The sequence below is a fragment of the Oreochromis aureus genome, linkage group 3, assembly GCF_013358895.1.
Source record: "Oreochromis aureus strain Israel breed Guangdong linkage group 3, ZZ_aureus, whole genome shotgun sequence".
In the NCBI taxonomy this organism is placed as follows: Eukaryota; Metazoa; Chordata; class Actinopteri; order Cichliformes; family Cichlidae; genus Oreochromis; species Oreochromis aureus.
In genome coordinates, this window is record NC_052944.1 from 107,408,097 (window position 1) to 107,420,623 (window position 12,527).

The following is a 12,527-nucleotide window of genomic DNA, read 5'->3' on the forward strand; positions in this document are numbered from 1 at the left end:
GTTAATAGCACTAAACCATAAGTGTTGTTGCCATTGCACTTTTTTGATGAAAAATCTAGGTTGTTTTCTCAGGCTTATATTATTCTTGTGTGTGTATGTGATGTGTTTGGTTGTCTGTTTGTTTGTTTTTTTATATTTCTGTACGGACATACTGCAAACCAATTTCCCGTTAAGGACAATAAAGTGACCATTGACCAACACTAGAACTTTTCTCCAATACAGCAAAAGAGGAACCAAGAAACAGAAATAATGCAGATGCTGATACCCTGACACACAGTCTGCAGCTCAGAAGGCATGCTCAGTGGTGACATCATCAGTGTCATCATCAGTGACATCATCACCATCTTCAGCCAGTCCCTGACCTCCTCCATCATGCTGGCTCATCTCCATGGAGACGGCCGGTTTGTTCGGTGTCTTCCTGCTGCAGCAGGTGGACAGCAGCAGACCAGTGGAGATGCAGTACAGACAGAGAACCACTAGATGGCAGAAGAGCCTCAGCACAGACTCACAGGGAGGAGGAGCTGAAAGAAGAGGACACAGAGGAGTCAGAAGGTCTTTATTACTCAAATTACATCATGAAGTACTTTGAATCCTTCATACTGTAGACATAGAGCTGCCTGTTATAACCTCACAGAGCCTTGGGCATCTTGCTGTAAGTAAATTTGCACTGAAGGCCAGCCTAGTATCTACAGCTCTGACCTTTGACCCTCAGGTGTACATGTTTGTGTGTCAGATCTGACCCAAACCTGTGGGTGTTGCAGGCCAAGGTTACATTGTTAGAACTGTGGTTTTATGGTCTTTTGTAGTTCCTCATGTGGAAGCCAGGTTTTTTCTTAGTGTTCGAGGACCTTTGAGTGAGTGTGGACACACCAAGAGACTGAATTCCCCTCAGAGTTTCATAAACTTTGAAAAATTTGTTACAATAAAAAAAGAATTAAAAAACTCCTACAGTCAGAAATAAATGTTAAAAAGCTGTTCAATGATAAAACAGCAGCTCAAGCAGGAAAAATTAAACAGAAGCTGAAACTTTATTTATCAGCTGTAAACAGTCAGTCAGATAAAGGAGAGAAGAAGAAGAAGAAGAAGAAGAAGAAGAAGAGGCTGACCGAGGATTGTTAGACATGATGATGGAGCAGCGACCACAGAGCACCTACATCACCTCAGAGTTCCTGTTACCTTCAACTCACCTGCAGGAACAACCAGAGCAGACAGCAGCAGCACACACACACCTGCAACAGGACAGAGGTCACTAAAGGTCACCAAAGGTCAGAGGTCATGATGAGGACAGACAGGTGTAGGAACATCAGCTCACCTGCAGCAGTCAGCAGAAACAGGCCTGAAACTGAAGAACACACTGATCAGAGATCAAATGGTCACATGACCAAAGAGAAGCATTCAGACTGCAGTGATTGGTTACTGTTCCCACACATCAATAACCCACAGCGCCCTCCAGTGGTGGAAACACAGATAATACATGAAACATGAAGGAGACTCACAGCAGAGGCAGACGCTCCGTCTCAGACAGCCGTCACCTCCACAGCTCCACAGGTCTGCTCCCCCACCTCCTACATCACACAGAGAAACATCAGCACAGGAGGAAACAACTCACTGAACATCATTAAACATTAGGAAACATCATCACTTGGACAGGATCTTCAGTATTTCTGAGCTCAGACAGAAAAGTTTCATGAAATCCTTCATTTGAATCTGCTGCTCTGTGATTGGACAGATGAAGATGTGACTCCAGCTGAACCATCATCTATGTGAAACCAGATAAATGTCAACTAAAGCTGAACACACCTTCACCTCCAGGATGAGCGAAGCTTAATGGAGGGTGGAGCTTAGCTGGCAGCTCTGAGCATCATCTCGGTTAGAAACAGGAAGTAGGCCATCAAATCATCAGGAGTGAAGTCTGATTGTCACTCTCAGAGAGCCTCAGGTTAAAGGGGTTACCTGGTTAGTCCAGGTGAGACATACCTCTCTGTTTCCTCCACAGGACCACACCTCCAACCAGGACCAGGACCAGGACTACAGGGAGGACCAGGAGATAAAGAGGAAGGGAGGAGCAAGAGTGTGGAGAGGAAGAGGAGGGAGGGAAAGTAGTGAGAAGAAGAGGAGACGTTGTGGTGGGAGGAGGATCTACAGGAGAGATGATGAAGATGGTTCAGTCAGTTCATTATCAGGTCACCAGGCTGGGTTGTATCTATAAACAGGAAGTGATGTTAGTGTCCTGACCTCTGACCCTCAGTCTGCTCTGAGGAGAACGTGGATGAATATCAGTATAACACGAGTAGAGACCTTCATCAGACCGGTTGACTTTAGAGAGAATCCACTTTCCTTCAGGTCCAGATCCAAGTGTAACATTATCTCTGAAGAAGGAAGATTTTCGTCTTTCTCCCTCTTTGGGTGTACAGCACAAAGTGACATCACTTCCTGCCATGACAGGAAGTGCAGGAATCTCCAGGATCACACCTTTGCCTGTCCAGCAGAGACACAAACAGAGTGACACAGAGACAGACAGAAACAGAGACACAGCTGGAACATCTGTCTGTACCTGAGACACTGATGGAGACTTCATCACTCTGCTCTCCAGATGAGCTTACACACAGGAAACTTCCACCAGTGGAGAGACCGAGAGCACAGAAGGAACTGTTAATCCTACTAAACTCTGAAGCAGCTGCTCCACAGCCCTCAGTGAGTCCTCCTCTGGTCCTCTTCACTGTCCATCCATCAGCTGTCTGTCCATCATCAACACAACTCAGATACACTGAAGAAGATCCTCTGAAGAACTGCTGAAGGTTTGGACTGACAGACAGAGACACTGGAGGACACACACACACACACACACACACACACACACACACACACAAAGTAAATGTATTTGTGTTCTTGTTGGAGTCTCACTGATTGTTTTCACTTCATCAACTCACCTGCAGAAACAGTCGGTGCAGACAGCAGCAGCACACACACACCTGCAACAGGAGGTCAGAGGTCACAAACAGGCAGATCACAGTCTGGACCCAGACCCTGTCAGATCTAAACCAACAACCAAATCAGATTTTCCAACCTGCAGTCAGCTGATGTGACTAACGTCCAACATCACCAGGCTTTATGTCAGAAAGGACATAAACCATGTTGTTACATCAAATGATCAGAAAGAGTTCCCACATGAAGAACAGCATTTTGGGTTTGGTTCAAATTGTGCTCATAAATATTTTGCATTTGTAAATCAGACAGTAGTATTATACTTGTACTTTTTTGCAATTTGCAAAAAATTTTGCATTTGCATTCTGGTGCGTTAAAACTAGCAGCCTCTGTGTCCCACTTGGATCATCATTCCGAAAATTCAGATATTTAAATAAAATGGTGAAATGGCTAGTGATGAGGAAAGAATATGTGTTTGTTTTTTGTTTTTTTTACAAGTATCACAGTTTATTTCTAAAGGAATACATGTTATTTGTGACACTCTGTTTGAAACTATTAGCCTCTGTGTGTTTCAAAGCGCTAAAGAAAAGTAAAATGCTCGTGCTGATGAACGAAGTGTTATGCTCTCAAGGGTCGATGTAAAGGGTTAGTGTGCCTGATTAGGGCATTTTTATATAGGTGGGGCTTGTTTCAGTTGGCCCCTGAGATGCAGAGATAAAGGTGTGGGGGTGTAAGCAACAGGTGAAACCTGTTTGGAGGATCGGTTGGTCAGTAGAAAGTGTAATGGAAAGCTAAAAGGTGAAAAACCTTTGGTGGCTCCGCTGGACCTGGTTTCAGTTGACCTCTGACATGATAAGATAAAGGACACTGTTTGTATTGAAAACTATGGATGCTCTTGATAAGGATGACCTCTTCTGCTGACTGTAGGGGGTCTAACTGTAACCCCCCTCTGTCTAACTGTTGCAGAGTTAAGAATCCCTGTTTATTTCTAAAGGAATGCCTGCTGTTTGTGGTATTCTGTTTGAAACTATTACCCCCTGTGTGTTTCAGAGCGCTAAAGAAAAGTAAAATGCTCCTAAAACAGTTAAATCATCTATGTGTGTTTGTGACTAGTAGATAATTATAGGACTGTCTGCATTAAAGGAACATTGGGGGTTGTTACAGTGATAGTGTGGCTATGTGGGAATATGTGTTTTTTAGAAGATGGAAAAACTTTCTGTTTAAAACTATTTGCTCCTGTGACTGTTCGAAGCACTAAAGAAAAGCAAAATACCCCTAAACTAGTTAAATTAAATCATCTATGTCTAAATAACAGAACTCTGAGACCTATACAATCCTTTAAAACAGCTTAATTAAAACACATAATGGTTTTATTAAATAAAACGCTATTAAACACATATGACCTCTGAACTCACAAGCATGTACAAAGTCCGTTTGTACATGCTTGTGTGCTTGTTTGTACATGCTTTTTTTGCCCCCAAAGGGCAAAAAAAGTATAGGTATAATACTACTTCAGACTGCCTAGTAGTGTTTGGTAACCTTGTAAACCAAAATATCTGAAAACTCTGTTTGTGCGTCCATAGATGAGAATGTGTGTGTGTGTAAAAAATGTACACAAGTTACAATGTTTTAGTTAAAAGTCTGTTTATAGATACAAAGCAAAAAACTACGTGTAAAACTCTGCACTCAAGTTCCCTCGCTTGTTTTTCTTCCTTTCAGCTCTTTGGTCAATGTCATGTCAATCACAAATTTAACAATCAGAGAACAGATGGGTTTCTGTCTATATTTGTGTGTATCACACACACACACACACACACACACACACACACACACACACACACACACACACACAGTTACCAAGACTACGTGAAGTACCCTCAGAAGATCTACTAGATGATGTGAATGCAGGACCACACCTACTGCAACCAGCTCATCTACACCACAGCAGGAGAGATCAGTGAGATGCTACAAGCAGCAGTGGCCTCCATGGAGAAGGAGACTAGAGGCCAAGGTCAAAGTATCACGGAGGGAGGTTGAAGTGGTCTTGAGCAGCAGTTCTCCAGGGTTTATGATCAGCATTCAAGTTTTTTCTTTGGACATATTTGGTTGTTTTCTCACTGGTTTCCAGTCGAGTGGAAGTCAGCAGGAAGTCACATGTAGTTAGTAGGATTAGCATAGGTTAGGTTTCATGTATGTGTTGCCATTTAAAAAGGTAGAATGCTTCTGTTTGCTCTCTATGTAACCCACGCATATGAGTACATGCACGACCTCGATAAGGGGAACAAGCAGCCTTGAGAAGAACAGATTCTACTGACAACATCCTGCGAGGGCTGCACTCCCGTCATATAACCACACATTGTATAACCATGCTTGCACAATTACACTTTGTAACCATATATAGTAATTTCTCTTAGTTAATACAGCAACAAGCTTTATGAATATTCATGTGTGTAAACAATAAAAACAACCAGCAGTGGGAAAGCAAGTTGAAGTGGGTTGGAGACAACTGCTTCCCTCTCGCGAGTGAAAACCTGACCTCTGTGTGAGCTCGTTCCTGAGTGAGCTTCTGTTTATCCAGCAGTATCAGGGGTAAAACTCTGACAGCATCATATTCAGAACAGGCCTGCTCTCTGTGCTCTTTAAGGTGGATGGAAGAGTCAGCACTGAAAATCCACCCACACACAGACCTGTACCGACCCCCATCACTCCCAAGACAGATGGTTTTAAAGGTGCGTGAAAAGAGGCAGCAGTAATACAGAGATGCTGTTTCCTGAGGAGTTTGTACTTTTTCACATATTTTTTCATGTATTTACATTAATATTCTCATTTTTCCTTAAAGGAAATCACCTCCAGGAAGGCTGTAGTCTTGTCTGTGAAACGGTGACATTTGTTTTAAAGACCAATCACATACATAACAGTGGCACAATCAGGCTGCCACACTGAATTTAGTGAATTTAGTCAAAGGGATGTTTTTTAATGAAACTAGTTTATGGTTTAATCACCAGGTGTTGTGTTTTACACCTTTTCATGTACACAGTGTCCCAGACCACTGAAATCAGTATTTTAAAATGCTTTTCCTGCTTGTTTAACCATAATTATTAGTGTGTAGTCACTCTGGTGTACTGGAGAATTATTAATGTGTATTAAAGTCCGAAGTTTTTATTTAAATTCATGACCTGATGGCATTGTTTTTGTAAACTGTTCTTAAACGACGGTAAACATTAAGTAGACTGAACTCAGTTTTCATCAGTTTGTTATTAGATCTCAGGTTAGGTAAGTTACCAGTACTTTTTATTTAAAGAGCTGATCAACTCAGTTTATTTGAGTTGTCTTAAATTAGAAAAACTAAGTAAGCTGGAAATTGAGACTATATGGTTTGAAAGTGCCACGTCACTACCGTCCTCCTGCTCTCACAGATCAGTCCGCGTGTTCATGGTGCCGCCATCTTTTTCTGGAATATGTTGAGCAAACCTGGAGAAGCTTCAGCTCAAGAGATTATTGTTGTCACTGCTGTGGATCTTTACCTGATACACTGACTCAGTGAGTAAATGTTTACTCTTATTCAAACTGTTTTTGTGCCTTCTCTCAGTTTAGCACCAGGTTTATAAACTTGCTAGCTAGCTAGTGTTAGCCTAGCGTTGCTGCTGCCTCTGGGCTCATGTAACTCAAAAATTAACCCACAGCTTTAAAAACATTATATAAAATCTCTCAGTGAAGTTTTCTGTTGATTGTTTGAAACAGAAACGTGAGCAGATACCAGATAAGAGCCCAGCTGTTAGGGGCGGGGCTTGTTTTCAACCCACTTTTATAACATATGAACTGCATCTTCTTAACCTCTGTATTTATTTTAATTCTTTGTGGCAGCTTTTCACATTACATCAAACTCTTACACGTCTAGAAAAGGAGCTGTTGGACAGAAAGACATCAGCTGAGTGGGAACTATGTTGGTTACAGTTTACTTACCACAATATATTAGTAACTGTCACATTTATATTAATCTGAACTTTAATCATACTTTAGATCAAACTGTTTTACTTGCTGTTTCCTTTATGCTTTGGTTTCCTGTCTTCTGTTATTAGACCTGAGATGTGACTGCTCTGTGCTGTTGCTGATGACTCCAGTTAATCCTACAAGACACGCTGTGTAAGTAAATACAATCAACAACAGTTTGGTCTGCATTTATTCAACGCTCATATCCCACAGACTTAGTTTAGAGGGTCCACACTGTCTGCACTGTATATAGTGAAGTCTGCAAGTTTTTGAACAGTGAAATTTGTTTTGTGGCCAAATTATTCTGCAGATCATCAGAATAAGTTATTGGCCATGTTTGCAGAGCCCTTTTTAAAAATATGCTTTCATGACATTATTGTGTGTCGGGTGGTCACGTATCCTCGATTTTGCGGCGGCGCACAATCTGGCCGTTACCAACACATTCTTTAAGAAGCGGCCATCGCACCTAGCCACCTACACCAGCGGCGGACATGCAACTCAGATCGACTATTGGATGGTTCGGCGGCGAGACCTCAAACAGGTCACGGACACCAAAGTAATTCCATATGAATCCGTGGCCCCCCAGCACCGTCTACTCGTCATGGATACGAAGATTGTCAAGCCAAAGCTGCCCAGATGCCGGACAGGACCAAAACGATTCAAATGGTGGAAGGCGAAGGAGCACAAGGAGAAACTGACAACTATGCTCCTCTCACTTGCAGTAAACACTGACCAACCTGCTGAGAAGATGTGGACAGAAGCGGCGGAGCGCATTCACAACATTGCGGAGGACACCGTTGGTTCAACAAAACCAGGCAGAAAATACATTGAGAAACAGGTCTGGTGGTGGAATGAGGAGGTACAAAAAGCTATAAAAGTGAAGAAGCTGGCATATAAGACTTGGTGGCGATCGCGAGCGCATGAAGATCTCACCCGATACCGCTCGCTGAAATCGGCAGCAAAGAGGGCAGTGGCCTTCGCGAAAAGACGACACTACCAAGATCTTTATGACCAGCTTCAAACCCCAGAGGGGGCCAATAACATCTACCGACTTGCCAAAGCCCGCCACCGCACGAAGCAGGACTTTGATACGAACCATGTTGTCCAAATCAAGGGAGCCGACGGGCAGGTTCTGTGAGACCCCCGAGACATCCTTCAGCGCTGGTCAGATTATTTCGCTGGAATCAGCAATGAAGAATTTACACATCCACCTATCCCACCCGCGGACCCAGTTGCAGGGCCTGTCACACCAATCGCCACTGCCGAAGTCCAAAACGCGTTGAAGAAAATGAAAAACGGAAAAGGCACAGGACCGGAAGACATGCCAGCTGAAATCTGGAAGATGATGGGCGACCGCGGTACAACATACCTTGCGGCACTCTTCAACCATATCACGGTCGAAGACAAAGCCCCCCGAGCTTGGACATCGAGCATCACAGTGCCCATCTGGAAAGGCAAGGGAGACGTCACAGAGTGCACCAACTATCGACCAATTCGTCTACTCTGCCATGCAATGAAGATCTTCGAACATGTCCTGGAAAATCGGATCCGTCAACTGGTCACAATCACCCCGAATCAATGCGGCTTTGTTAAGGGCTGTGGAACTATCGATGCCATACACGCGGCCCGTTTGCTGATGGAAAAGCACCGGGAAAAGAACAAGACAGTGCACATGGTCTTCCTGGATCTGGAAAAGGCATTCGACACGGTCCCCCACAAGCTTATTTGGCGATCATTATGAACTCATGGTGCCCCGTAAGTTTATGTGAAATGGACTCAGCTGCTCTACCGTAATGTCACAAGCGAGGTCCGATGTTCAGCAGGAACATCACCAGCCTTCCCGATTACCGTTGGCGTCCACCAGGGCTCGGCCCTCTCGCCCCTGCTGTTCACTCTCTGTATGGACACCGCGACGGCTGATCTGCAATCACCACATTGATGGAGCCTCCTGTATGCAGATGATGTGTGCCTATCAGAAACAGAAAACTGCCTAGCACTGCAAACCCAAACACAAGCATGGAAAGACCGGCTCTCCGAAAACGGCATGCGCCTGAACATCAAGAAGACTGAGTACCTTGAATGCGGCCCCCAGACCAACAGTGCCATCACTATCGACGGCGAGCCGCTGACTAAAGTTGCCCAATTCAAGTACCTCGGGTCCCTTGTCACCTCAGACTGCGAAACCCTACCAGACGCCAGACTCCGTGTCAACACAGCGTGGATGAAGTGGCATCAGATGAGTGGAGTCTTATTTGACAAGAGAATACTAATCTATCTTAAGGCGAAAGTCTATAAGTCAATTGTGCGCCCAGTGGCACTCTACGGCTCAGAGTGCTGGCCAGCGACGACCAAACATGAACAAGCTCTTCACACCATGGAGATGAAGATGCTGAGGTGGCCTCTGGGTCTCACACGACTTGACAGAGCGAGGAACGATGATGTCAGGAAACAATGGGGAGTGATACCAATCACAGACAAGATGCGAGAGGCGAGGCTCCGATGGTACGGCCATGTTGTCCGTAGTGATAAAAATTCCATCGCAAAGACAGCCCAGCAATTAGATCTGGAGGGAAACAGGCCGCAAGGAAGACCAAAAAAGCGCTGGATGGACCGAATCAAGGATGATATGAAGGCTGTGAATGTTACACCATAGGAAGAAGTGGAGGAAGAAGTGGAGGAAGGCATGCAAGATAGCAGACCCTGCGTCGCGGGATATAAACCGCTAGGAAGAAGAAGATTGTGTGTCGGGTGGTGGTCAGAGCTATCAGTGAATGTCACCTCTCTGGTGGGGAGGGAGCCTGAGATTGAGAGTCTGAATTGAGGTCTGTTCTATAGCAAATGCAGAAAAACATGTTTTAATAAAGCAAATAAGTTGTTGTTCTAAAACATGATTGTTTGCTTGCAGGACACCAGGAGAGATGAGTCCTCTGTCACAGATGGTGTGGTCAGTGAAAATGGTCACCTGCAGGTCGAAGGTCATTGCATCTCCAGCCCACATCCACTGCCACTGTACTGAAGGGAAGTTAAAGACTTTCTGCTGCACTTACATTTGGATCAGCTCGATCCATGACAGTCATTCAGGCAGTGATGCCTGGACTGGAAACAAGCATCCTTAAAATATTACAACATTCCAGCTCCTGTGTTGGAATGTAAAACAAATGTGTTGTTTGATCTGGACACTGAACAATAAATAGATTTTATTTTGATTATAGAAGTAATGTAACTACAAACAAACTTGTGGAAAGACTAAACTAATAATAATAAACTAATAATAAAAATAATTAAATCTGAGACGTTGTTTCATTGTAAGATTGTAACAATGATGACAGTATAACTGTTGTTGTTCAGCAGAACAGTGTCCAGGATGTTGGCTGTTGTTTTACATTTCAAAATAAAAGTTGGGCTGATTTAAACACCATTACAAGAAGTGTTGTTAATTATTCTTTTTGAATCACATTTGCATACAGTGTTATATTAATATAAGTTACTACAAGTTGTTCTTTAATGTAGCAGAACTTGACATGTTTGTCAGTGGGTGAACAATCAGTGTTACACAGTCATCAAGTTATTCTTAGAACTGTACACTTAATGAATAAGTTGTCCTAATATAATCATCCTAAGCTTTACTCTGTTTTTTTGAGGCAACAAGTTTATTATTTTTTTTTGTTCTAGGAGCTAATTAGATTTCACAGTGTGGATTTAGTGTCTGTGTCTGTCCTGCATCACAGTTTCCCACATTCCCGGCTGTGTGTAGCAGAGCTTCCATTCAGTTTAATGCTGATGAATAAATGAGCAGCAGCTCTGAGTTTGACTCACCGAGGAGCAGAGAGACACACGGAGTCTTCATCGTGTCTGGATGACGAGTGAACATCAGTCTGAGCAGCAGCGAGACGCCTTCAGCTTCATCACTTCCCCTTTAACAAGTTTAACACATGAAGTGTTTCACTGGCTGAACTCCCCGCCCTCGTCATATGGGAAATAATACTTAACCTGACAGTTAAAGTTTCTGCAGTCCCCTTCAGCCTGTTACCCACTACTCTCTACCTCACCTTTGGACTTTTTCTTTTTTTTTCAGGGTGCCAGCCTTTTCATATCTTGCTCAGTTATTTTAAATCGTGTTAATCTTTCCAGTTTAACACCAACCCTTTGAGAAATGCTAATAGCATTTCTATCTATACATCCATCGATTTTGTTAACCATTTATCCAATGCACGGCTGCACAAGCAGCTGCAGCCTGTACAAGCAGATCAGTAGAGGTTGGCGGTCACCTTCACAAGCTTCACTCTTGCTGTTTCCTTGCAGAAATTTGCCTCCACATTTCCAGTGATGTGATTGGCTCAGGTTGAAGAAGACATTATTAACTTGCTAACAGTGAAAAAATATAGCAGCAGTGAACTCTGTCTCGTTTCTGTTTGTGATCAGCAGCATCAGCTCCATCCTAAGGTTCTGCTCATATTTCATAGATAGATAAATATTTGTTTACATAATTTATGAAATACATCCATATTTGTCTTCATCCATTAAATGCTAAAAGAAAAGAGCAGCTGAGGAAAAGCTGTAACATTGCAAGCTCACCAATTCTAATGTCATTTTGTTTTGAAATGTTGGATATCAAAAGACATAGAAACACATCTGAAACATCTAATAAGTGACCCTGCTCTGTAAAGAAGAAAAGGAGGAAGCACCACAACATAAATAGACACAGGTTACTGAGAAAGGAAACAACACAGAGGTGAGTGATGATGTTAGTGACTCATTTTGTTCACCTCTACATTCTCATATATCATTTCTGTTTCTGTGCTGTGATGAGCTCTGAAACCTGATTGAAACTCTTCAAATAAGCCATTCCTCTGCAGATGATCTGTTAGCTGTTTGACAACTACTCTTTCAAGGATGTTTGATATGAAAGGAAGGTTGGAGATTGGCCTATAATTAGCTAAGACAGCTGGGTCTAGAGATGCTTTTTGAGTAAAGGTTTAACTACAGCCACCTTGAAGGCCTGTGGTACATAGCTGAATATTAGAGATAGGTTGATCATATTTAAGATTGGAGCATTAATTAATGGCAGGACTTCTTTGAGCAGTTTTGTAGGAATGGGGTCTAAAAGACACGTTGATGGTTTGGAGGAAGTAATTATTGAAGTTAACTCAGAAAGATCAATTGGAGAAAAAGAGTCCAACTTAACATCAATGGTACTAAAAGTAACTGTAGACCAGGGGTGTCCAAACTTTTTTCACTGAGGGCCACATACATAAAAATATAGGAGGGGCTGGGCCACTTACTAGAAATTAGGTATATAACTTTAACTTTAGTGTATTAAAGTTAGAAAAATCATTTAAAAGTGGTCACATGTGTTATATTGTTGAATATGATTAAAGACAAAACTGCCTTCATCACAGTTTTCCATAAATGGATCTTTATTGATTTATTCAGAAAAAGCTTTGGTAGCTCATTCTCAGAACAGCAGCCTCAGATTTCTTCTTAGATTTTAGATTTAAATTACAGAGAAAAAACAATAAAGGGGAAAATAGGACGGGTAAATTTCAAGTTTGTTATTTAAGTTATTAGGCTTAGCAACACATCTATTAACGTCAACATTAACAGACTGAACT

The 12,527-nt window shown here is 42.6% G+C and overlaps 1 protein-coding gene across 2 annotated transcripts; it reads right to left on the reverse strand.

Annotated features, from left to right (window-relative positions):
* Nucleotides 1–1,087: 1,087 nt before the first annotated feature.
* Nucleotides 1,088–11,017, reverse strand: LOC120437852. Of its 2 annotated transcripts, XM_039608414.1 has the most exons (7): nucleotides 10,732–11,017; nucleotides 2,931–2,972; nucleotides 2,555–2,821; nucleotides 2,236–2,478; nucleotides 1,497–2,139; nucleotides 1,313–1,342; nucleotides 1,088–1,229 (listed from the first exon to the last, which is right to left on the reverse strand). In XM_039608414.1, exons 1-5 carry the CDS (start codon nucleotides 10,784–10,786, stop codon nucleotides 1,958–1,960), a joined length of 789 nt encoding a protein of 262 aa, XP_039464348.1. In that variant the 5' UTR covers nucleotides 10,787–11,017; the 3' UTR covers nucleotides 1,088–1,229; nucleotides 1,313–1,342; nucleotides 1,497–1,957. The 2 variants fall into 2 exon arrangements, with proteins under 2 accessions (XP_039464348.1, XP_039464347.1); XM_039608413.1 differs by having other exon boundaries at nucleotides 1,088–1,342.
* Nucleotides 11,018–12,527: the final 1,510 nt, after the last annotated feature.

Coding starts and splice junctions, on each gene's coding strand:
- LOC120437852 (XM_039608414.1), bottom strand. CDS start 10,786: ATGTTCACTCGTCATCCAGACACGATGAAGACTCCGTGTGTCTCTCTG. Junction 2,973..10,731: donor GTGTGTCTCTCTGCTCCTCG/GTGAGTCAAACT, acceptor CTCCTGTTGCAG/GTGTGTGTGTGCTGCTGCTG. Junction 2,140..2,235: donor GAGCAGACTGAGGGTCAGAG/GTCAGGACACTA, acceptor TCTCTCCTGTAG/ATCCTCCTCCCACCACAACG.